Here is a 26,970-nt window from a genome sequence, read left to right on the forward strand (position 1 = left end):
AGCCATAGACCCTTAATCAGTTGATACTCTACAAGACATGTCCATAGATCTCACTGTCTACATGCTTTCTTCTAAACATCTCTAAGTTTGAGATGCCTCTTATAGCAACAATATAATTTTAAAGCAACCATTCAGTTAATCCATCACAGTTTTACAGCAAAACACTTCTGAAGAAGTGCCATTACTTTTATCTGTGGCCAATTGCCTATTTTCTTTTTTTCATGCACCACGCTGGGACATTTTTATTTGTCTGTTATTTGCTATTCTTTTCTTTAAACTCAGTATCCATCTTTTGTCTCTGTGTTTCCAATTGTAAAGATCACAATTATTTTTAGGTAGTTTATTGGTACCACAAGTAATGCCGGTCTATATCAGACTACAGGGCATTATAGGGAAAGCTCTTCAAAGACTTCCCCACATCTTCTAATGTATTTTAGTCATGTGTACAGTCTCCAGTTCTGATTGGGGAACCTTTTTATTATACAGTGCAACTAAATAAGGCAAAAATAGTCATTTCCTAAAAGGCCTCTATGAGTACATTTCTTTATATAGATTGTGTAGGAGGGCAATAGAACAAAATTTAGTACTTTGCTATTCTGAGGAATAATCAGCGTATCTGAGACAAGCATCCAAACATCTCTCGAAAACTCTGTAACGGTTATACATGTCATGGTATACCTCACTGTTTATCACAGTGTTTCAAATCCCTTATGAGGTCATGAATGTTCTCTTAAGTTGTTAGTATTTAATTATAAGAAAAATAAATACATGCTCATTTTTTATTTTCATATGTACCAATACCTTTTCATAACAATAATACAATCTCTGTAGTTGAGCCAACTGTTGGGGCTAAAAGGGAATAAAAGTAGATACTGCATTTCTTTGTGCAGTGGTCTTTCTACAGGTCCATACAGTGTAGCATAATAGATGATTTCCAAGGTTCTGAGATGCCAACCTTAGAAGCTTAATAAATCGATTTATCTCTATGCTGCAGGAGATATCTGTGCATTAAAAGAGATGAGCCATATTGAGGATTCCAAGGTTAAATGAGTTTATTGAGTTAGTGGTTACAATGGTATGTCAGATACCTGTAATCCAAGCTACACCTACATATTTGCCTCTAAATTCTCACACTGTCAGTTTCCGTGTCTCTAAACATTCCACCACCAGGTCTTCTATTACTAATATTATAATAATAATCATAATAATAATCATAATATAAAAGGCAATGTCAATCACCATATTGTGCTTCATACTCCACCATAAGGAATTCAATTGGCAAAAGTAAACCTCTGGTCATATTAATGGGATTAATTGAAATGTGAGCAATCATAACACTACTAGAATATAAAGAACAAAATATGGTTTAAAAGAAGCGTTTTTAAGATGAATTAGTTTGTATCTGTTTTAAAAATTCACATACTATAATGAAGATGACTTAAAAGTTATATCATTTAATTATTGGGCCACACATTTAAGCATATTGGCTAGTACATTTTTGCACTGGAACAGAAGCAATACAAGCTTTATAGTCTACCATTACAATTCCATTTTTTCACTTAATATACCTGCCAACCTAATGTTTCTTGCATGCATAAAAATTTCTGGGTTTAGACTTGAATTTATTATTTAACTCACACGTACCCCTGTGATGCAAATTCTTTGGCCAATTTAATGCTATAGTTTAGTTTAAAAAGGAAGCTTGGAATAAGTCCATTTAACATCAGAAGAGAATGCCCTAAATTTGGGCATTGCAGAAAGTTAGTTACTTCAATAGAGTCTCAGGTCGCATGCAAATTGACACTGCTTCCCCCCCACCCCATGCCAGACGCATACAAGTCGGCAGGTATGCATACAAAAAGAATATAAAACCCTCCTGGTAAAGTTTAGTGTTTTAGAATGAATCCATAGCTTTAAATTCACTTAAGGCCTGTACAGGGGAAATATGTTTCTTCTGGGACCCTCTCCTCACTCTTGTCTGATATTCTTCTGGTTTTTCTCTCTTTACTAGAGGTTTCTTCTCAGGGGCCTTCATCTTCCAAGATACAACTGGTGAGTTCACTGCAGCAGTACCATAGACCTTCTGATATTTAGTAGAAGCCACATATGATGCTTTCACTGTAAGGACCACAGCGTTCATCAGATTTTTAGCTGCCTGGATGAGAGAAGTGGCACTGTCCAGCTACAAATAGAAAAGAAAATGAAATACAGCAAGGTTACTCCACAACTGGATCACTGGACCATTTCCTGACTGAAGTCTGGATACTCTCAGATCTCATTAAAGATGAAATGAATCCTCTCCCTCGGGACTGATCAAGTAGCTTGCAGTAACAAGCACCGGCAACAACACGCACCGAACTGTAAAGGTAAGACTGTGGTACCTCACATTAAAATTTTTAGTAATTCAAAGGAAAAGGTTGTGTTGTCTGGTTTTTTGTTGTTGATTCTTTTTCTACGGGTGAAGAAGTTGCCTCTTTTTTTCACAAAAAACCCCGTTACTTCTTACTTAAACCTTTAAAAATTTACTTTTACATGTCAGAAACTGCAAAACAGGTCATCAGAGGTTTTCCCAGGTGTTTAGGTTTGTTCTAATTATTCCTGTTAAGCCCAGGATAACACTCGCAATGATGTCTACAGGAGCAGTGTGAGGCCAGTGCTGAGCTTGTTAGAGAATCCCATCTGAAAAGATGAAAGGAGATTTTGAAACCTCTAAACAAATAAAAAGATGAAACAGTTAACTGCAGGTTTTTGTACCTACTGTAATATGTAAGTTACGTATGTTCACAAGGAATCTTACTTTAGGATTAGCAGGCTTTTTGTACATATACCCTTGCGTTTCTCCCATGAATGAGTCTGCCTGAGGTTCCTGGGTCCTCTGGATGTAAGAGGCCTTAAGAACTTGTTGAACTTCAAACCATTGGGACTTCCAGTCAGCAAGTTTCCATCATACACTGAAATCAAGTACATATTCCTGGCCAAATTCTTTGAAAAGGATTCAAGCATATAATGGGACATTCAAAGCAATGTCTCAGTGTTCCAAAATGCAAATTAGGCACTTGCCAAATTCAACTGGACATCCTCAAATTAGTAGGTGCTAAAATTAGGCTCTTAAGTACTGTAGCAACGCAGGTTACTAGTTAAGATGTTCAATTATCCCTTTCCCAAAACACTGAAAAAGTAGGATATAAGCTTTGTGATAAAGCCTTTCAGTTCTACCATGGAAGCTGCCTCAAATTTTATAAGACTTTCCCAGTTTTTAGGAACGATTTTGAATGTAATATTATTTTAACTCTTTAAACTACTATTGCCAGGGGAGGGGAACCTCAATCCATCCCACTTCTACCAGTTTGATGCCAGTGCCAGCAACAGATGCCCAGAGCCTGGAGAGGGATCACAGGTCAGCAGGAGAGCACCTGAAGAGCAGCACAAAGGAATTCCAGCCAGTCAGCTTCATCGGGGGCCCAACTTAAATGCCTCTGTGCAAACACATGCAGCATGGGGAATAAACAGGAATTAGAGGTGTGGGCACAACTGCAGGGCTGTGATCTTACTGGCATCACGGAGACGTGGTGGGATGGCTCCTATGACTGGAGTGTTGGAATGGAAGGGTACAGGCTCCTTAGGAAGGAGAGGCCGGGCAGACGAGGAGGGGGTGTCACCCTCCATGTCAGCAACCAGCTGGAGTGCATGGAGCTCCGCCTGGGCATGGATGAGGAGCCGACCGAGAGCCTATGGGTCAGGATGAAAGGGAGGGCAGGGACAGGTGACGTTATAGTGGGGGTCTGCTACAGACCACCCAGTCAGGATGACCAAGCGGATGAGCCCTCTATAGACAGATAGGAGCAGCCTCATGTTCACAAGCCCTGGTCCTCATGGGGGACTTCAGCCACCCCAGTATCTGTTAGAGGGACAACGCAGCAGGCCACAAGGAATCCAGGAGGTTCCTGGATTGAGTTGATGACAACTTCCTTCTCCAAGTGATGGAGAAGCCAATGAGGAGAGGTGCTATGCTGGACCTTGTTCTCACCAGCAAGGAGGGGTTGGTGGGGAATGTGAAGCTCAAGGGAGAAGGCTGAGGTACTCAATGACTTCTTTGCCTCAGTCTTCACTGGCAAGTGCTTCAGCCTCACCATCCAAGTCACAGAAGGCAAAGACAGAGACTGGGAGAATGAAGAACTGCCCGCTGCAGGAGAAGATCAGGTTCGAGACCATCTGAGGAACCTGAATGTGCGCAAGTCCATGGGACCTGATGAAATGCATCCGAGGGTCCTGAGGGAACCGGTGGATGAAGTGGTTAAGCCACTATCCATCCTATTTGAGAAGTCCTGGCAGTCCAGTGAAGTTCCCACTGACTGGAAAAGGGGAAACATAACCCTCGTTTTTAAAAAGGGAAAAAAGGCTGACCTGGGGAACTACAGGCCAGTCAGTCTCACCTCTGTGCCCGGCAAGATCATGGAGCAGATCCTCCTGGAAACTATGCTGGGTCACATGGAAAACAGAGAGGTGATTGGTGACAGCCAACATGGCTTCATTAAGAGTAAATCATGCCTGACAAATTTGGCGGCCTTTTACAACAGGGTTGGTGGATAAGGGAAGAGCAACTGACGTCATCTACCTGGACTTGTGCAAAGCATTTGACACTGTCCCACATGACATCCTTGTCTCTAAATTGGAGACACATGGATTGACAAATGGACCACTCATTGGATAAAGAATTGGCTGGATGGTCACACTGAAAGAGTTGCAGTCAACATCTTGATGTCCAAGTGGAGAGCAGTGACGAGTGGTGTTCCTCGGGGGTCGGTATTATGACCATCCCTGCAGAGAAGGACCTGGGGGTGTTGGTTAACGAGAAGCTCAACATGACCCAGCGATGTGCGTTTGCAGCCCAGAAAGCCAACCGTATCCTGGGCTGCATCAGAAGAAGCGTGACCAGCAGGTTGAGGGAGGTGATCCTCCCCCTCTACTCTGCTCTGCAGTACTGCGTTCAGCACTGTGGCCCCCAACATAAGAAGGACATGGACCTGTTGGAGTGAGTCCTGAGGAGGGCCACGAAGATCATCAGAGGGCTGGAGCACCTCTCCTATGAAGACAGGCTGAGAGAGTTGGGGTTGTTCAGCCTGGAGAAGAGAAGGCTCCGGGGAGACCTTGTAGCAGCCTTCCAGTACCTAAAGAGGGCCTACAGGAAAGCTGGAGAGGGACTTTCTACAAGGGTGTGTTGTGGTAGGACAAGGGGTAATGGCTTTAAACTGAAAGAGGGTGGATTTAGATTAGATATAAGGAAGAAATTCTTCACTGTGAGGGTGGTGAGGCACTGGAGCAGGTTGCCCAGAGAGGCTGTGGCTGCCCCATCCCTGCCAGTGTTCAAGGCCAGGTTGGATGGGGCTTTGAGCAACCTGGTCTAGTGGAAGGTGTCCCTGCCCATGGCAGGGGGGTTGGAACTAGGTGATCTGTAAGGTCCCTTCCAACCCAAAGCATTCTATGTTTCCATCCCACTTACTCAGTAAGTTCTTAGCTGTTTTTAATCAGTATAAAAGGCCTGTTTCCCTCCAAACCTTTCCTGCTCCATATTTTGAGAGAATATGATTCCTTAACATGAATTGTAAGCAAGGTAACCAGGATAAGTACTCATAAGGCAATAACAAAATCCATATTATACTTCACATGAAGTATTTTGAATCATTAACAGTAGAAGAGTTAAGGAGAAACCTCTTTCTGAAATGTCAGTGACTGATGTGAACAGGAATAGACATTACAGAAAGTCTGTGTCTGGAACCACATTAATCTATAGACTTACCTATTATTTTTGATTTCCTCAGCTGTGATCTTATACTCATTATGATTCATTAAATACATAAACAGCTACATACAGTGAGGTGAGAAACAAAAAAGCATTTTAATGTTTTTCACGTACTTGGTGCCATTCCCTGAAATGTATAATTAATTGCCTGCCCCCAGTAAATATTTTTCCTCGGGACTAATTTGTATTTTCTGTTAGTAAAAGAAACTAAGTTAAAAGATGGAAAATTACATTATGTGGCAGAAACATGACTGTTCAATAGGGAGTAATGAAATATAATTCAGTATAGTGTTATTCTATAACCACACTACTGCATGATTTATAAGGCAATCTGTATGTTTGTTGGCAAATAACGGATCATACTCTATTAAATTAGGATATTCTAATTTACTGCAGTGATCTACAATCAAGCATTATTCATTGTTAAATGATTCTTTTTGAAACACTGGTGGATTGACATTGAATATAAAGTGATACCGTCAAATAGTATTTACTTCATAATCAATGTGGATACACTGACTGGATCAAGCCCATATTGCACATTCCTGAATGAATTCTATTTGCTGAAGGTTTCTAATTCCCTCACATTTTCTAGCATTTCTTTATGAAAAAAGTTCTGGTAGCTGTTTTACATGGGGCATATATGAAGGAACAGAATGATTAAAGGAAGCATTTTGAAATGAGGAGGCACCTAAATTAGGTGCTTGAAACCATACAAAGGATGCAATGTACATCTTTAAACACATTAGTAATTTTGTGGAGTATATCGATAAGGGTGTGCAGAAGCATGCACTTCTGCAAGATCAGATGCAGATTGCAACGACGTCTTTTAGAAAACCACATTACATATTTTGATGCTATTTTAATAATCTCTACTTTCAATTTGCTGTTATAGTAGATAAGAGCTCCCTATTTTAGCATTATTAATCACATTTTAACATGCAGATCCTAAGACCTTGCCCTTAATATCGATTCATATTGTAAAATGCTTTCAAGTCTTGGAATCAGAAAAGAGACATAAAAACCCCATAATTGTATTAGGCTATGAGTGTTCTCCAAAATCTGCTGTTAGCCATCCCATGTACCCAATTTGGCTACCTAAGCACTTCCAGTGATTTTCTTATTGCCTCCAGCTCCTTGCTTGTATTATGGCTCAGTAAAGAAGAATTAAACTGAATGAACATAATTTCAATTAACATTTAGATCTTACTACACCACTTTGTTACTTCAGTTTTAAGCTGTGCTTTGTAATCAGCAGAGCTACAGTGGCATAAAACTGGAATGAGGCAGCAGTGAATCAAGCCCTTAGTGCGTTAATTCCTTACAAAATCTGGGCACAGAAACATATGCACTTTTCCAAACAGATAATGTTAATAATAATAAAAAAAAAAAGAACGAAAATTAACATTTCAAATAAAAGTACCACTAGGAAATTATTGCACAGTACAGAAGGCAAACTTTACTCCCTAGCAATGGTTAGGGAATTATGAATATAATGATAGCTTTCTGTGCTAACACCTAACAGAGCCTTTGACTTGCTACACAAAGCAATAGTGTTCTGCTACTTAGCTCTCTTTACAAATACGTTTGCCGCCACTTAGGAAAAAAAAGCCCTCTTAGAAGAGATAAATTTAGGTTATTGGCCCATAAAACTGCAAGAACGGAGAATGCTGGGGGAAATTCAAAATTCATAAAGAACCAAAGAATCACTGCACGGGAGCTGGTCACTTACCCAGGTTAAAACTGCCATCTACACAGGGAAGGCATAAATCATTCAGAAGAAAAATAAAAAAAGATTTTGCTACAAGCTAACTATGCAATTAGTGAATGCAAGGGTAAAACACTGGAGCAGCAGAGCCTATTATCTGCCAAGAAGATAATTTCAGGGTTTTTTTCCCCCCCCAAAATCCTTAAGGCTTTGTGGAGGTTCTGATCTGCTTATAAACTGTGCTGCATTTTTCCTGCACTATATGCGGAATTTTCCAGAATCTTGTGACAATCAAGATTTCTTGCTTCTTTTACATATACACATAATCTAAGTAAAATAACCAGCAATTACAGTACCATAACAGCTGAAGAAGTGAGAGAGAATAAAGCTGGAAAATTTTCTCCTTAACAGTAAAGCAAATGAAAAGAGATGTTCTCCCTGTATTGTCACACCACTCTAATGGGGAAGAATTATACCACAGTTTTTAGAAAGGAGAAAATTCAATTTCCAGAGATATCTTCATATTTATAATCAAAAATATGCCACAAAAAGTAAGGGAAATAGAGAAAAAAAAAATTCTGTATTTCCAGTGAGCAAGGATATAGTATAGGTAGTTTTAAAAGAGATGGTTGTTTAAGAATGTTCTATATCATTACTGTTGATTTTAATAAACCTTGAAAAGTGGGGGAAGACATCAAAAGAATTGTAGATAGTTCCTAGTAAGGAAATATCTGAGCAGCGCAAATAGAATGACCTGTAAAATTATAGGCCAGTTCAGCTGACAGCACTCCCAAACAAAATAATGCAATCTCTATGACAGACTCCATAAATAAAGGGAGAAAAGAAATACACTTAATGGTAACCAAATGGCTTTGTGGGTAAAAATATTTTCAAAGTAACCTATATCATATTTTGATGTGATTAAACTTTGGATTGCTTAAAATAATGCTGGTGATATAATTGGACCTTTGAAAGGTGTTTTTCTTGATACTACATTACAGTTTGATTAAAAACTCAGCTGATACAAAATTAACAAGGCACAGAGTGATTACGAATTCTCTAATAGCTAAGATCCCAAAAATATGTATACACAAAAAATTCGTTGCTAAACAGTGACTTTTGCAGTGGGCTTGTGGAGAAACCATTTGTCAGCTTTACAATATTAATACTTCTGTTAAAAACTTGAAAAAAGTCAATTAACAGATGAAATTTGCAGATAACATAACAATTGGGAAAGTGGTAAGTCATACAAAGGGCAAGTGATTGATACCTAATAAACTGGTAAAAGTCAGAAATGTAGATTTTAGTTTGGCCAACCTTATAGCAGATGATACCTACTTATACAATAAGGAACTTTATCCTATGCAGGATGCTAGGAAATCACTCCCTGCATATACAAAAAGGAGGACACTGATGAAATAGGTTAAATTATCATATTCAGTTTATCATGCATCCACAGTTATGGAATACTGAGTCCTCAGTGCAAAATGAACACTGAGGAACTGGAAAGAATTTGAAGAACCTCAAGGACAAAAAACATCGGGAAAGATTCAGTCAGCTCTGTTTTTGCCATTAATAAAGTGCATGATTCAAAAATTAGTTGATCAAAACCAGTAAGTACATTATAACAGAAAGCTGATAATAATTCAAGTTCAACAGATTAGACAAAGATATAACAGAATTTAATGGCTGAAAGGTGAAGCAGGTAATTTTATTAATTAGCTTAAAAATTTTAGCAGTGATATTAATTAATCACAAGAACTCACGAAAGAGTGATTCTATCTCTAGAAATTGTGAAATCAATATTGGATGGTTTTGCTTAATATGTACAGTCTAGTTTAAGCACGACTATTGGGCATTTTTAATGCATATTATTTCAGGGATCCTATCCATCAGTAATGCAGGAAGATGGCTTAGATGATAACAATTGTCCATATTGACCTTGAAACGTATGAATGTAAAAAAATAGTATTAGTAATTATTGATAAATAGAGTCTCATCTGGTTTACTTTGTACAGATCAGGAAGAACAATTGTCATGTATTTAACATGTTGAAAAAGAACCTGTAACCCTTCGAATACTCTTGGCTAAGACTTGATTGTGTGCCTTTAGCTGGTAATTTAGGCACTGCCAAGCCCTTAAAGCTATCTGTCTGTGAATTCTGGGTGCATTCCCTGCTTCTCCTGCTTATCAAAGCAAATTCATACTTCCGTGGACAGGTATAGTTGCTGTTATCACAAACCAAAAGTCAATTAACAGCCTCTAGAGCAACTAAGTTACACTCAGCAATTATAAATCTGGAGAGTGAATCAGGAATACCATTTTCCCAGATTACATTCTTATGCAACAGAACATTTTCCTCTCGGCTGTGCTTAATAGTAAATCCAGTCCTACATACGTATGGGAGATACATGTACGAAAAAGATCTTATTCCTAATACTTATGTCTTACATTTCTGTGGCACACTTACTGCATAACACATGATACTATTAGTGACAGCCAATGCAAGAATGGCCTATTTGCTATTCAGATGCACTTATCCCTATGGTAGGAGACATCTGTTATTTATCAGCACTACCATGCAATGGCTGAATCCATATTTCAGTCAGTAACTTGAAAATGCACATGAAGTTTTTGCTAGATAGGGTCCATTGTGAGAAAACTATCCTATATATTTGAAATTCTATAACAAACAAAATGTCATTATTTGTAATGTAATGTGGCCACAATGGTATTAGAAAGGGATCTGTGGCTACATAGAGAAAATAGCATTATACTCCTCTTTTCCTAGCTATTTATTTCACATTTGATTGCATTTAACTTACTCCTTTATACATGTTGAATATTTAATTCATTCTGGGGGTAGTTATGCTTTATAGGCGGCCAATCCATTGAATAACTGTCTTCATCTGTGTTTTTTTCAGTTACAGGTAAGAAACCCATAGGGACTGGTTGTATTTAACAAAAGCTCCCATCTCTTAGGACAACAGAAAGCACACAAGTATACCAAGAACCATGGGTATCCTCTGTCTTCTATGTACTACTGCCATTTTAAAACATGTTTAATTTACAAGGTCAACAGGTTGCCAACTGCTTTCTGTCAGTTTGAAAAAGCATAAGCATATAAAAATACTCCCAGTACTGGCATTCCCAATAAAAGATAAACAGACACAATACAGAAAATTTGTAGAGATGCATTTATACAGTTGATTTACTTATTCCAGGCTATTTTAAAAGAAAAAGGACAAAAGACAACATGATATCCCAATTCATTTGCTTTGAGGAGAACATTTAATAGGAAACCAAAACCAGTATATAAATATAATCATAAAATATGATTCAACACTGGATATCACTAAAATTGGGGGGGGAGGGTATACTTAATTCACTAAATGAAGAGGTTTGAAGAAGTAATCTATGATAAAATAAGAATACTAACCCTGTAAAGTTAAGGAATACCACCTAAATGCCCTCAAATGTATCCAGCAGTCCTAAAAAACCCCCTTTAATTTTATTGTAGGAAGACATAAAGGCTACTTCACTGAAACACCAGGAGCCCCGCATACCTTTTGTTTCTCCATAAGTATCCAAAATAGTAAGTCGTGCACCAACTCAGAAATGCCCAGCTAGTGGAGACTGTACTTAAATTTCATAGTGGGTACCAGAAAGCTTATGAATTTTTCTCTGTTTGAGGAAAAAAAATCTTTTTGCCTTCGAAGTTGAGAGACTGAAACATGGGCTTCAACATCATGATCATTTGCCTATTTACTCATCTTACCTTTGATTTCTCCTCTCTTGTCCCCTCATCAATAGCTACAAGCGGATGGATCTTTAACAAGAAGCCTTGCAAAAAGTCTGACTCACAGGTTATAGTCTGAAGGATACTGAATCCAGTTGTCATTGACCCAAGAGCCAAGAGTACATCACTAGAGACATTAGGCATCTCCAACTCTGCTGTCCAGCCTGCCCTAAAAAGTTATGTATGCACTGAAATTGCTTACTGAGTCATCTAGTAACATAGTGAAGCACCCAATTGTAAATTCTGTCAAAGTTGAGGTTTTTGCTAAGTGTGGTAGGCTACCAAGAACACTTCTAACTAACACACTAGTGTGCATGTTCTAGAGCAAAACACATTTTGGGGAACGTTAATGTTGGGAATGCAGATGCTTTACGAGGCTGGAGTTTGAGGGTCACAGCTTAGGGATGAGATTGCTTAGTATGAGTTTTAGGCAGGACTTGGACACTTATTATTGCCTGTTTGTCCTTCTAATGAGCTAGCATGAAAGCTCATATTTTAACAATTGAAATGGTAAAATGAAAAATAAGACAATTGGAAGCAATTAAAAGTTAACGTTACCCAATTCTTTTTGTGAAATATAATTATTACTGACTTCTCTCCAGCCTAGCAGGTCCCAAAGGTGAAAATTATGTTTCGGAATTTCTGATAGATATTAAAGTTTTTCTATTCATCAACTCTCTTTACAGTCAATAAGTTATTTACCCAATATGACATTACTGCTATAACACAAAATCTACAGTTTTTCTTGTAGATACCAAGCATAATGTAGGTTATTTCCTCAATATTTAATATGTAATTATATATTGTTGCATTCTTTTCAGAATTTAATGGGGGGAAATATTTTGACGCATAATAAAAAAATTCTCAGAACCAGTTCTTTTTCTTCTGCCATTATCTGCCACTGCACAGTAGGAAAAAGATGCCAAAACAGTACAATTCATATCATAACCAGAAACACTGGAAGGACAACGAATCACATAGAGCATTGACTTTTTTAAACAAGCTTGCTTTATCAGTCATTTTCATGCTACAACACTGCCACAAAACTTTCAGAGTCTGTTACTGAATTAGGATATTTGACATTAGTCTGAACGCCCAAACATTTGGAACAATTCCACAGACCAAGGAAGAAATCCTCAGTCAATGAAGTCAAAGGAGTTTTGTAGATGGGAACAGGATTTCACCCCACAACTTTGCCAGCGTTGTGGTAGCATATACTGCAAGTTTTCTTTGCTAAGGTTGAATGTAGAGGAAGAAACACTTTCTACATCAACCTACAATTGACAAACATGGGAATGAGTCTTCTGCCATGATGGCTTGAGGGTGTTTTCTTCTAAATCTGCTTCATTCTGCATAGACCTAATGCCTGGAGGATGATGCCTATGATGGAATGTCATGGACAAAAAATATGATTGTCTAATGGCCATCACAGTTGCATCACTAATAGAAGCAAAATTTGTACAACCACATTTACAACTTTAAAAATCATTCTGTCCCATGGAATGGTTTGATCTGAATTTTTGGATGATTAACAGGAAACAGACTTTCATATGACTGATTTGAAGATAGGCTCCTACCTAATCTTCAAGGAGAAGATAAAAAGTCTGCAACAAAAATGAAGTCCAAACTGTATTTGACAGGATAGGCTAACTCAAACTGTAACTAAGATATTTTATATTGCCAGGAGGGTGACTGAAGAAAATTAGAGTAAGAAGTCTGTCAAAGTTCAGTATCGGGTCCATTAAAAAAGTCATTTATGCAAAACTTTATGCAAGTGGTCTGTGTTTCGCCAGGATTGTATACACTGTTTTACGCAGGTATTCATATGCCAGAAGTCTACACAAGATACGACCTTGTCTGAACCTGATGTCACAGAGAGAGAAAATGCAGACAGGACTCTCTCAGTACAAATTTCCACTTTTATATCCAAATGCAGTTAATTCTGAAAGAGGAAATATAGGATATCTAACTAGTCTGTGGTACTGACCTCCCTCGTCCTGACTTGAGTTCTGACTTGTATGTAATTTGAAGATAGATATAAATTTTAAAAGGCCCAAATAATCTAGTGCACTTTCAAATTGACTTTTGGAAGCAAACCTTTTGTTCTTTATCCAGAGAACAGGTATAATAACAAGAAAAGCATGTCTTTCTTACAGTCTTACCTGAAGGGAGTCCAAATCATGTCTGGTTGGCTGGAAATTGTACTCTCAATGATAAAATGCAGGAGACTTTGGATAAAAAAAATCAATAAAGCATAGAAACACTATACTCTTTACGTGAGACTGTTATCTCCTGCTATTCCTCCTGATTTTGCCACAATGAAAACAAAAAGAAAAGCAGCATAATGCAGGATTTCAGACTGCAATGCTGAGAAATGTGATATTTTCCCAACTTCTTTTTTAATTTCTAAGTGTTAGAAAGGTATCCGTATGTGAGTTATCTCCATGTCTTCAACTGTGAGGATCTGTCACGTTTTGAGGCAAATTTGCTCCTTCAGCTAGCTTCCTATCTCTAAAGTTACACTTGCCTATGATTCTATAATTCTATGATTCTAAGTTACGCTTGCCCAGGTCAGCACAAGGACACTTTGAAGATAGCTGCTCTACAGGCATAGCTGGCTTTTCTCAGGAAAGGGCTTGGAAACAATGCATCAAACAGAGTCAAAATGAATAAAAGAAAATCCTCTTGTAGAATGGAAGACAGTACCAGGACAATTGTTCCTTGCTTCCTAACGTTTGCCTGCTGTCATTCATGTATATCTTATGTGTCCTAGAAGCAGATAAAGGGCTTGATCATTCAAGATATTGATCACTTCTGAGGTGCTAAAAGGCTTTTACTTCCTTGGAGTTGAGGGTCCTTGCAGTGTTGCTCAACTCAATCAGTGAAAACATTCCTTTCTCTGTTTGATTCCCTGAGCAATTTCCAGGACTTTACAACAGTATGCAATGAAATAAAGAGACAAAATTGAATCTCCACAGTAGTCTTCGAGAGAGAGACCCATTTCAACTTTTCAGAAAAGTCCCAGCACTGACAGACCTAGCTTGATAACATATAGCAAATAATTTGTAAAGAAAATTCTAACATTTTTTTCCAAATACGTTATTCACAGTTAATGGTTCTATTTGTTTGACCAACTCAATCAATGGTTAAGTAACGTTCAGTAAGTGTTCATTACTAGAAGGCTTTCTCCCTGGTCAATTACTGAATATACAATTTGTGAATGCATTTGTTCATTACATTTTTAACTTTAGCTAACACTAAATGTTATTAAAAACCAGCAAAACAGGTAAGAATTACTGGAGACTGCAAACAAATGACACCAGAACAAAATAGAAACAATTGTAATGGCTGTTGCAGTTCACAAGGAAAGAACAAGCAAAGATGACAGCAAATTAAGAATAAATTGGAATGAGTAAAATCTTGCTTTGAATTGTAAAGGCTCGTTTTTATTACTCACATTTTATTATGCAAATATTCATATAAACATAGAATACTTTAGGACGAACAGAACCTTTCGAGGTCATCTAGTCCAATGCCCTGTTCAAAACAAATTGAATTAGATGAGGTTGTTCAGGATTTTGCTCAAACTCAGAGTATGTCCAAGGATGCATAGTCTCCCACATCTCTGGACTAGAGACCTCCACCCTGCACTTGAGTGTCACTACGCTCAAGGTAAAACTTTTTTCCTTATATGTAATTGGAATTTCCCATGTTAAAACTTGTGCTCATTGCCCCTTTCCTGTCACTATGCACCTCTGACAAGACTGGATCTGGCTCTTCTAGATCCTCCTGTTAGGTAGCTGTAGACAACAATATCTCCCCTTAGCCTTCTCTTCTCTATATGTGCAAATGTATCTAAAAAAGTAGTGTAGATGATGTTGGTGATCTCATTTTCACTATTACAAGAGCAAGTGTCTTATCCAAAAGGAAAAACTGAGTAACTGTAGAAGGGAGGAAAAAAATATCACCAATCATTGACAAATGTTTAATAGCTCACTCAAGTTAGTTAAGCCCTGTACTACTCTCTTCAGAAAATATTAGTGTGAGGAAATCCTAATTTACTTGATCTCTGTTTTGTTTTGCGATTCAGTACTTTAGATTGCATTTTCCTTGAACAACAAATGCAGAAGTACTTCTAGCCTCAATGAGTCACATAACCCAAATGCTTTCTGTGCTTTTCAGTCAGGACAATCTTCCCTACACAAAACTAAATTAATTCAACCACACCTCCAAATCTTCCCTCTAATCCAGAATTTATGTAAAAGAGATGAAGGTATAAACTCAGCTGTTATTTAGAATAATGGTGAAATGAAAAAGCATTTGCACTGGCTCTTTTCTTATAAAGCTCTTACTTAAATATTGTACATTAGTCATCATTATCTGTAGACTTGTCTGCACTTACTTGGCATCAGAAAAATTGTGACTGAATGTCTTTTGATATTAGAACTGTTCATAGCTGGTGGCACTAGAACCTCAGAAGCATTTTTTCAGATGTCCGTAATTGAACAATTTCTCTATGAATGCAGGGAAGAAAAATAGGGCTGCTCATAAAAACCATTGAGACAATGTGTTCAGTGACCTAGGTGAGGTTTTCAGAGTTTCCATTTATATAAATGAAATCTTATCCTGCACTCATATTACCTAATTCCAGGTGCTGGACCAAGGCATTCCAGGCTCCTTCTGTGCTTGGTGGAGAAGCCAGAAACCATGGAGCACTTGAGATCTTTCACAGGTTCATTTTCTATGGAGATGGGCCAGGATACCTCACCTTTTAAATTATATTTAGAGATCCTAAATTGCATTAGAATCCTAAAGACAGTACAGTGAATCTGGGCAGAGATGCTCAACATCTGCAAAAAAATTGTCCTTGCATTTGACACAGTAGTCCAAGAATTCAAATAAACTTAATGAATATTTTTGAGATTGTTTTCCTTAATTCTTCTCTTTTGATGCTCAGAAGTGTCAAATGGGGGAAAACCACATACTGCAAACCATATCAATCTCTCCAACCTACAGAAACTAATGAGATTGGGGCCCTGAGAGAGCTACTTTATATAGATAAATGCTCCTTACAAAACAACTTAAATATTTCTGTCCAAAAAAAATGAGGCAGTTCCCGTTCTCCAGCAGCTAAGTTCACAGAAAGTTTACATCACTCACATATGAATATATACCCTCAAAAGATCCCCAAAGCTAAACCCCCTGACTCTATGCTTGTCTGAATATGTGGTGTAATTCACCTGCCCATGCCTCTGCAATTTTTTTAGGTTGTTACTAATTTAACCAGTTGTCAGTGTCTACGTGAAACAAGAATATCGTCTCTCTAGCAACGGCTACTGATCTCCACTAATTATAAAGGAAGCCTGGAGTGAACGTCTCAGATGCAGATGTTTACACTTGGCTAGATGAATCGCTCTCCACATAGCAATGGAGATAATAGTCAAAAATTCTTCATAATTCAAGTAAAATCTTAGTGAATAATAAAATACTCAGTTTTCATCACACCATAGACCTACTCTCAACTTTTGCACAAATTGACTGGGGTAGCCTCCCCTTGTTACTGCAAGATTTCTGTCCAACTCTATCTTTTTCAAACCGTACTTCTTAACTACAGTGAACTCTTTCTCCTGTTTTTTTATTTTTATTTGGCCATCTAGAGTGGAAACCGGAATATAGAATGGAAGACAGAGAAATGCTGGTCTTGAGAACTATCTGCGTCTTGAAGGAGGACTTAGTGTTTGAAACTCATCATGATTCTATAGATATTTTCTGCCTTGAGTGTGGCTCAGTATTCTCATTTGCAGAAGGGAAATAATGACAATATTTGCTTCTGGTTTCAGTTTTACAAGGGTACACCATCATGTTTGCTTTGAGATACTCAGATGGGACTGATAAAAATCCAAAGGATTATGATTGAACAGAATCATGTTTAGTGTCTTTGAGATGCAACTGTCCCAGAAACAGAAATTCCGGGGTGTTAAGGCAGTCCTAGTTTCCTCCAACCACTATACTCAGTCCAAGTGCTATTGAGCATTTTTGTTGACAATTCAAATGAGCTGAGGTCGAAGTTTAAAAGGGTTGCTATTTAAATCAACACGAAGAGTCCTCTAGAATGCTCTGCACTATCATTGTGACTTCTTTTGCTTAAACAAGATTAAATCAAAAGTAATTCATTTTGAGTCAATCGTGTTATACCAGCCTAAAACTGCAGTAAGAGAGGGCAGGGTGATAAGCATCTATCTGCCAGCTGACACAGTTTGCGAACAGATGGTGCATTTCACAGCTCTCCCTCACTTCTCATATAGAAAAAGAAGGTAAGAATCAACCCACAAAGTTTTAATTCAACTTGTAAGAGAAATCAGCCTGGCAAATACTGAAAATTGGGGAATTTTACATAGCCATCTTAATCACACTGAAAAAATGTTTGATCCCCATATATGATCTTGCATCATTAAAGTATTGCTCACCCCTTGCCAGTATGACTGAGGAACAAATCTGTAATTTAAATGTTGATCTCCTTAAATATATAGGTATAAATATACTAGTTACTGGTTTTGGTTTGAGTCAGTAATACACAATGTGCTTGCAAATGTAAAAGAATGCAATTTTTAAGAATGCCTTATCGTAAAGTAACTTTCAGTTTGCAAAACACTTATGAAGATTTAACTCATTTAAATTAGCATTTATTGGAAGAAGTTGCTCAGATATTTGCTTTAAAAGTTTTCATACTACTCACTAAATAAAATCAGCTGAAATCTAGGCCTTATTACATTTTACTTTGATTTATGTACATGTAAATAATATACAGTTAAAACAAACATCGCAATTGACTGAATACACATTTAAGCCAAAGCTGTAAAATAAAGGGATCTGTGCACTTTAGACGTTTTAATTTTTTTTTTTAATCATAGCTTCCAGTAAAATAATATAACAGGGGAATTAGCTCAGTAATTGTAAAATTAGGCTATTTATTTTCCCAGTGTTAGGTTACTGAGGCAAACTCACATCCTGAGGTCTCATGGACAAAAACTTATTATTTGTTATTTGTTATTAGACTTGGCACAGGCAGATTCCAGGTTAATTATCACAACAGTTTATGTCATTTTGAATATCATTGCCTCTACAAACTCCCCCCTATACATAAGTCAGCCAACTGCTAATTTGCTCATCTTACAAGATAAATCTAGAGAGCAAATTTCTCTGGATTTAAAGGAATCCACTGACATCTCTGTTCCACAACATCCCCTCAGTGCTGATCGCTATCTCTAATTCACCATAATTACTGAATGATACCAATTCTGATTTCCTGTTCCCAATCCTTATTTCACTATTAAAAAGAGTTTCCCTCTCTATGCCACCAAAATTCTTTCGTATCATTGAAGTGACATTATGGGCACTGTACAGTTGGTCCTTATGTTTTACCACTTCTGTGCAAAAATTAAAGTCTCCTGCATTATGCAAGAATAATTACGTGCAAAGGCAATTTTGTAAACTCATCAGCAAAGGATGTGCTTAGGATCTAAATTAAATTTTACCTCAAAGCATTTGCCTCTGAAAAGAACACACCTCAAATTGCCTTTAACAGAAGCAATTCCTATAAAGTTTTCCCAATGAAACATTAGAGATTGACTAACCTGCTTTTCCTTTCCTACTGAAAAGATCAAAGTTTGCTAGGGAAGCTAAATTTGCTAGACATGTTCTTGGCTTTGCAAAGGAAGATCTGGAGACTTCAGTGTTTGGTTCACTAAAGGAATAAACAGTAGTAATAAAACTCCTTGCACACATTATTCAAAGCTAGAAAAGCTACCACCTGTCAGGGAGCTGATTTTTATATTCTTTGTCCTTATTTTTCCCTCTGACAGGAAGGGAAACAGTCATTAGTGAAAGTTTTGGTAGCTTTGTAAACAAGACTTTCATCGTCCCAGAATTTCGTTCAGACCTCCTATGCATTGATACAAAGAGCATCACTGAGTCATTAGGAAGGACTATCTATCCATCACTACTGACCAATCCCCAATATATGCCACTGACCAGAAGATGGAATGGTCTGCATCCTATACCCAATTCCTCACAGCCACCTAGTCACCTGAAAATAGAAGTGCTTCATCAATCAGACTATGGACCACCTCTGCTGAAAAGGCTGTGATTGCATTCTCTTTGTCTTTGATTTATAGAGTATGCATTGCTGCCTTTTAGTGCCTTTCATGGAGATATGACAAGACCCCACACGGAGCCGGTAAAGAGCTTTAAATGAACAAGAACAGCAAGATTTGTGGTATCCCTAGGGGCCAAAATCTTCATATGATCCTTCTTCTGCCCTTTAGCATGAGAGCTCTGACATCTTAACAGCTTTAATAGATACCCAAGAGGCAGAACAAGAAAGGAAGATCTTCGTAGTCCGTCTTGTCTTTTTTAAAATGCTGAGGGATATTAAAACAGTGAAGCAGTAATACTTGGGGCCAAGGGAAATAGGTAACAAGACAGTGCTTTAAAGTAAAATAGTAATGTTTAGGTAGCGACATAAGAAAAACACCAAGAAATTCAGTTAGCAATATCCCTGCCGTCTCAAGTTCTTATCACAGAAAGAATCAAATGCTGTGATTTATAATTTCAAAAGTTAAATCTCAGTTACATCTCCTGGGCTTTGATTTCCTGCTTAATTTTACATTTTCCACAATTTACTTTTGAATTCTATTTAATCCATAAAATAGGTCTTATAATTGGCCTATTGTCAATACATAGCTTCATAAACATTCTGGATAAAGCAAATAAAAACAGTAAGAGAGAATACAGAAAACAAAAATCCTGTCCTGTATAAACAGGCATTATCCACAGTTAACAATGATAATTATATAAATAACACCATCTATCTTTAATCACAAAATAGTTTAGAAAAATGATGGCTCAGCACTACTGTAATTAAATTAATGGAAGTTTAGCAATTGAGTTCAAGGGGACCAGTTTGCCTTTTCACAATGCAAGATAAACACTGAAGGATCAGTTTAACCACCAGTAAATGGACCACCTCTGCAAAGAAATGTGATCATTGCTTTACAGATGACATTAACTCTAGGACTTCAGAACAGAAAAGAAATGATTTTTCGCAGGTGACTGAGCCAACATATGCAATACATTCTGTAAGCCCTGTGGTTAATTTAAAAAAAAAAAAAAAAGGCTAAAAAAAAAATAATTTCCCCCATTCTCACGTCTTTTCCCTCCACCCCCAGATGTACAGAGAGAGTTAAAGATATAGATGAGACAGGAGGTTACTCACCGTCGAGGAGTCACTGCTTCCGGTCTCAAGCGTAGCTCCCTCAGCACAGGTGGGTGGGTGGGTAGAAAGTTGACTAGCCCTGCCCCCATCTATGACATCACACTCTACCTCATAAAAGGTAGTGAAAGTGCTCTGAACTCCAGTCTGATTTCCGAGAGATACAGAAAAGAGATAGTGAGAGAGAGAGCAAGAGAAATATTGTGCCGTAGCGTAGAGGTGAGGAGAGAGGAAAACGTGTGCTGAAGGAGCTATGCTTGGTCAAGGAAACAGGGACTCTTCCACGATGAGTAACCCCGCTGTCTGGCGATTCCTCTCACTTGCTCCCATAGCACAGGTTAAGCATGCAAGCCCTACAGGGTTTGCTGATTGGGAAAGGGGTTCAATTTGGGTACCTTTTGATGAAAACCAGAGAGGATGGAAAGCTCTATCCCCATTAAAAACCGATTGACATCAGCTCAGGCATGAATTTGGTTAATAGATGTCCAAGAAGCGTTATTTTGTGTATGGTTTTGAACAGTGGAACTGCACAAAACCATAAACACTGATGCGAGCAGCGGAAATTCCAGAGACTACAACTGGAATTCCACTTGTGGCCCCCAGTGCTGAATAAACTTTCCACAGTCCAGCCGTCTGCGCTGACCCTTGAATAGAGTAAGCCAGAGGGTAGGCCACCTACACCACTACATGAAGGAGGTCGGGAAAGAATTATGTTTTTCTCACATTGGAAATGAGAACTGACAAACTGTGCTGAAAGAACAAGTGAGGGAAGTATAAAAATTCTGGGCATACATTTATTTACAGAGCACACTTGAAAGTTCCAGAAAATATCAACAAAATTGCAAAGAGGTGATGCTTTTAAAGACCGTATATTTTTAGACAACGACAATCTTACAGGCTGAAGCACATTTTTTCAAAAAACTTCCCAAGAACTGAAACTGGAGGGCTTAAAATGGGATATTCATTCTAATTTATTGTAAATGGAATTTTTATCATCCAAATTCTGAAAAAGCGGGTTTAAGAGTAAACATAATTGCTTATATTATCCACTGGGATTTTCTTAATAACCCAGCTGTATACTAAAATTGAAAAAAATAGTATATGCTGCTAAACTTAACTCCATTAAATAAAACTGCTCAGAGAATGGGGGACTATTCAGTGCCAGTAAAGAGTGCTAGCATAAGAACCTGCCTTTTGGAAGGTGAAAAATGAATGCTCCTTAAATCTCTTTTAAGAGTATGTATTATAAGCACACCGAGTTAATCTTGACGTTTTCCCTTAGGCTTTTTGTTGCTACAAGGATCATGTAAATTGTAATCTAATCATGATTGTTTTTTCAGTCCTAGTAATGATTAATGTGTATTCCCTGCTCTGTTTGTGTGCTCTTTGTTTTTCTTTCCTTTCCTTCTATTGAAAAAAGAAAGTTCGTGACTATTGTCTAGTACCAGTCACTTCACCTAACAACAGAAGTCAAGTATTTTTTTTTCTTAACCTTCAAAACTTTTATCATAATCTAATCCTGCAGTACCTGCAGATGCTACCGTAAACCAGTATATTTGGGGATTTAAAAACTCAACAAATCCGCTAGTCCAGTTGACTAAATGAAGAGCTATTGTGACTGTTAGAGATGATAACAGGAACACAATGCAAAACTAGGCTGCCTCTGAGTAACTCAGAGTGATGATAGTGCTGTGAATTTCAGTTCATAATTGAATTAAACATATGTCTGTCTGATTTCTCATTACATCATCTTGATTTCAAGCTGTTTGCGTGTATGAAGATAGAAAGGAGGAAAAACACCTCTGGTACCCTGCATTGCATCTACTCCTTATTAACATGTATGTCTACTGGTCTGCCAAAGAGAAAAGAAAAATTGAACTTTTAAAGGCTTTTATGGTAAAACGTACTAGGTAGAATTCAGTTAATTAATAACTTAGGTATCCTATGACTTGACTATTGCACCACAGTTGTTTTTGCCAAATAAAGTAGGAATATATTTTGAACTTCTGTGACTACCAGACCTTATGAAGCCTAAGCAAGCTGGCTCATTCTGATAAAGAGAAGGATGTTCAGAGGATATATCCTTAAATATGAGAAATATTACACTTGTAGTAGCAGTTCTAATATCTCCTAAAAAGAAATAAATTGTCTTTTATTGAAATAGAAACCTATGGAAGTAGCACAGTTAAATTCCGGAAGACTGAGTATGGCCAAGAAAATTTTCCAGTAACAACACAAGATGAGAAATATGGAGAAATATTGTAGATTACATCATGATAATGTGATATAAACAGTTCAGTAGATTAGGTAGCAGATAATACCCCAGATGGTATTTTGGGCTAGCACTGCTCAAATCTGAAATCTTGTTTTGACCTGCTTAGTATGATATCTGTAGTTGATAAAGAGAAAATTAAGGGAAGAGCAAAAAAGGTAAGACTGATTTGTGAAAATACACTAGAACACATTACTCACCCAAACAGTGAACAAAAGCAGAGAAAGAATATACTTAACTAAAAACATTTAAAAAATGTATATACATTCAAGAAAGGAGGGAAATCTTCGAAGTGTTCCAAGGAATACAACTAAGATTAATTAAATGAATGCATGGGAATGCAAAGAGACAGTAAATGAAGACTTTAATTCTCTAAAATATTTTTGAAGGGATGTAAGTTAAGCCTAACAGCATAAGAAAACTATGTGAACGCAGATCAAGTCATTGATTTAATCACTTGCACCCAGGCACTATAAATCAAGTTAAAAAAAGGGTCCACGGTCAGTTTGACATCAAAGATCTGTTGGAGAAAAACACTAAACTGCTTTCTATCTTGCTTAAAAAGATGGACAGATGATGGCGAATGGGCAGGCACCTCTAAGGTACCAGTGACTTCTGTCTATAAAGTTTGAGTATAGCAAGACTGTGAAAAGCTGAGGAGTACCAACCATGCAGAAGCATTATATGTATGACTGGTATACCTACAGAAGGTAAAAATAGATATATTTTAAGAAATTGAAACAACAGCTTGAAAAGGCCATGTAAAAATGCCAAGCTGACACATATCATAAAAGTCTAAGACCCTAACACAGACATGCCTCTGACCCAAAGATGTCCTGTTGCTGCAGTGGATCAGCTTGATGGATGAATGGAAAAATCTTTTTGTTCATTATCTGTCATAGCTAAGGAATGATGAAATATGTTACATCCCATCTGAGACTGAATAAAGCTGTAGCTTCTCTAATTTTTTGACAGTGGGAATGTTGAATCTAGTTGCAGGTATAAAAAAGGATGAAAATGTTTCTGCAGTCTTTTGGATTACATATTGATGCTCTAATCCAGTTTTATAGAGTTCTGATCTGGTCTTTGATGAGATTTAGGACACATCACTGGTACGTTTCATCTCATTTTCTAGGGATATTATTACCTACCCGGTAAGCTAGTTTACAAGGTATTTTGATGATACATTAGTCAGAATTAGAAAGAACTGATGTTAACAGAAGGCATTTGAGAATGTCTCACAGTAAGAGGTTAGGATTGATTTTTCTGATACTGGATAGTTTCTTACTTTGACTCCCTGTCTATGTCTTGAACACATTATACAAAACAAACCCTTTTTGTTGATGTAGCTGCTTATCAGTTATGTAAGATTAATGATGTGATGTGAGAACAGACATGTTTTTCCTTTGCTCCTATGAGGTTCATAAATAATAATAGTAATAATTATATGTTCCATGTGTGGAAGAAAATATTTCAGACGTTAAAGATATAAGGCAACTTTTAACCTTCCTCACTCAGTTTGATCTTTACCTAAAGGCTATTATGACCTCCTACATTTAATGGAGATACATTCCTACTGTGAGTTTTATTAAATACTTTGTTGTAAGCTGTTTTGTTCAGTATTTGCAATTGATTCTGCTCAGGCTGGGAAAACCTGTTGATGTTTTCCCTTGAGGGTATGTCTTCTTGCCTGTGAGTGTTTTTATGTGTGTATTACTCATCTGCAACTCAGGTTGTCAAGAACTATAATTAAACTCAAAGAAACTGATGAGTCTGAACTGAAGTTGATATTCTTTTAATATCTGCAAAGGCATCATCTGATAGTACTTTTAGAAGTGAGATTAAGTCTCACCACTATCCAAATCAGGAAGTTCAATAATTGCAAGAGATAAAAGATGTACTTCTGTATAAGAAACACAGCCCAAAATCTCCTATTGTGTGCTAAATCTGTCATTATGTAAATTCAGTCCTCCATAATTCCATGTGCAAGAAACAAACCTAATTTTTATTTAAAGCCTCAGGATGTACCTATTAGCTGATCTATGCTGTGCATTAAGGAGGCCAGCTGAGAGTGCCCTAGGGGAAAGGAATTCTTATTTAATACAAAATGGTGAAGCTTGGTCCCAAACCATCTCCTTTAAAGGCAGTAAGACAGGAAAAGAAGTGAGCATGAGATAGCACTGAAATCCTCTCTTTCTTTATAGTAATTTTTATAGGAATAGTCCTTTAGGACCATACCTCAGGGTATGTTAGAATGGTCTCTAGACCTTGCTAATTATTGCAGGGCTGGTGCGGTTTGTGTATCAGAAAGCCTCAATATTCCCATTTTCTTCCCATCTCATTCAGCACGGCCTGGAATAGGAAAACAAGCTGGACTGAAGCCATAACTGCTGTAGCAGGCAAGCTTTGGATTTTAGAGTGGTTACTATTTTTAAAACAAATGCAGTATGTAATGAAGCATATACATTCGTATTTCCTTCAATTCTCTAATCTTTTTCTGTAATCATATTTGTTTCAAGCCTCAATCTTGAATCCATAACACTTTGCTTTGCTCTCATGGAATTAAATGGCTTAACAGTATTTGGTATCAGAAATGCTTTTCTTTGCAGAAAACTCTTCTAATGAGAAATTTCAATAAATGTAATCTTCAGAAATTCATGAATATTTGTTACCTGTTAAAGCACATGAGCATGTTCCCTGTAGCCAAAATGCTTCTTAATAAGGATAAAAGTCTGACATGTCTAGATTTTAAGCTACTAAATGTAGACATATAGATGGTGTGCGTGCTTCTTGTTTCCATGAATATATTCTAATGAAGACAAGCGCAGTGTGATTTTGCTTTGCAAATGAAATTCTAGATAACATCTTTCCATTTATGCAGGATATATTGTTTCATATTTATGTGTATGTGTGTTTACATGTGCATTTATATACAATGACATAGTTTCTTAGTCCTGAAAATAGCCTTATATCAAAACATTGCACCTTCAAAAGAACTGATATTATTTCATAAAAAATATTTTCTTGTTGAATTTTTCAGTTATGCCTTAAGCTTCATTCATCTACCTTTCCTTACATAATGTCACCTCCTCCCACCACCAATCTACCTTCACTTATGGAAATATGGAAATAACCATAACACTAATAAAAATAAATCAACCTTTCCAAAGTCTTCTGCACTATTCTTTATGCGGATCATACTTATGACCCCCCAGATGCCCAAACCTCAGGATATATACTGTTGTCCAGTCCAGCAACAGTTATAAAGGCAAAACCATGTGAACTCACAGACGTAGAAATAAGTTCCTATGGGATCTTTCACTTAGCTGAATCAAAACACTGTACAAATGTCACTTGAAAGAGATCTCTGGAGGTCTCTTGCACAACTTTCGAATTGAAAGGAGTTGATTACCAACATTAGATTCGCTCAGCTGCTGCACTGTCTGCCTGGAGCTTGAATCCCTCCAAGGCTGCCAATTGCATAAACTCTCTGGGCTCCTGGTCCGCACTACCTTTACTGGGAAGCAATAGGTAAGCTTCATCTAATGAACTAGATCTTTATTATTGTTGCATATTTGGAAGAGGTATTGTAAATGGCTTTAGAGATCCATTTTTTTTTTTCTATTCGTCTTTGAGCTGTTTCATAGGATAATTAGGAATTCTTCACCACTTTAACTTTCAGAAAGCCCTAAGACAGTGTTTCCATAAAATACGTCATATATAATGAATATATGACCATGAGGGATTTTATCAGCACTCATTTTGATTAACCTGCATAACTCACTGATGCCTTTATCCTTTAGGAGTAGTAAATTGACTCAGTGTCAGGATGATAAATTTTTTCATGTTACCACATCATCAGGTACTGCCTTTCTTGGACAGTGTATTGAGGGATACAGCCCATGCCAGCAGGAGTTGGAGACTCCTGTATTAGTTACAAATAGAAAAGCTCAATTTGTTCCAGATAAAGGCTTATCAAAACCTGTATATTTATAAGTATCACATGCTTCTTATAGCCATACATTTTGGAACAGAGTACACTTACTACGGCTTTATTTCACCCTCTCATATATCAATATGTCTGCATACATTCAAACACATATGCAGAGGTTACTTAAAT

At 37.3% G+C, this 26,970-nt stretch overlaps 1 protein-coding gene across 4 annotated transcripts in view; it reads right to left on the reverse strand.

Annotated features, from left to right (window-relative positions):
• Positions 1–1,027: 1,027 nt before the first annotated feature.
• Positions 1,028–26,970, reverse strand: part of CTNNA2 (catenin alpha 2) — a 520,993-nt gene continuing 495,050 nt past the window's right edge. For 3 of the 4 annotated variants that reach the window (XM_052780796.1, XM_052780799.1, XM_052780798.1), the window contains 2 exons: positions 20,582–20,725; positions 1,028–2,182 (listed from right to left, as the gene is read on the reverse strand). In XM_052780796.1, coding sequence (XP_052636756.1) covers positions 1,895–2,182; positions 20,582–20,725 — 432 coding nt within the window. In that variant the 3' untranslated portion in view covers positions 1,028–1,894. The remainder of the gene's footprint in view (positions 2,183–20,581; positions 20,726–26,970) is intronic. The other variant, XM_052780797.1, reaches the window with a different exon arrangement.

Source organism: Harpia harpyja, chromosome 2 (genome assembly GCF_026419915.1).
Source record: "Harpia harpyja isolate bHarHar1 chromosome 2, bHarHar1 primary haplotype, whole genome shotgun sequence".
In the NCBI taxonomy this organism is placed as follows: Eukaryota; Metazoa; Chordata; class Aves; order Accipitriformes; family Accipitridae; genus Harpia; species Harpia harpyja.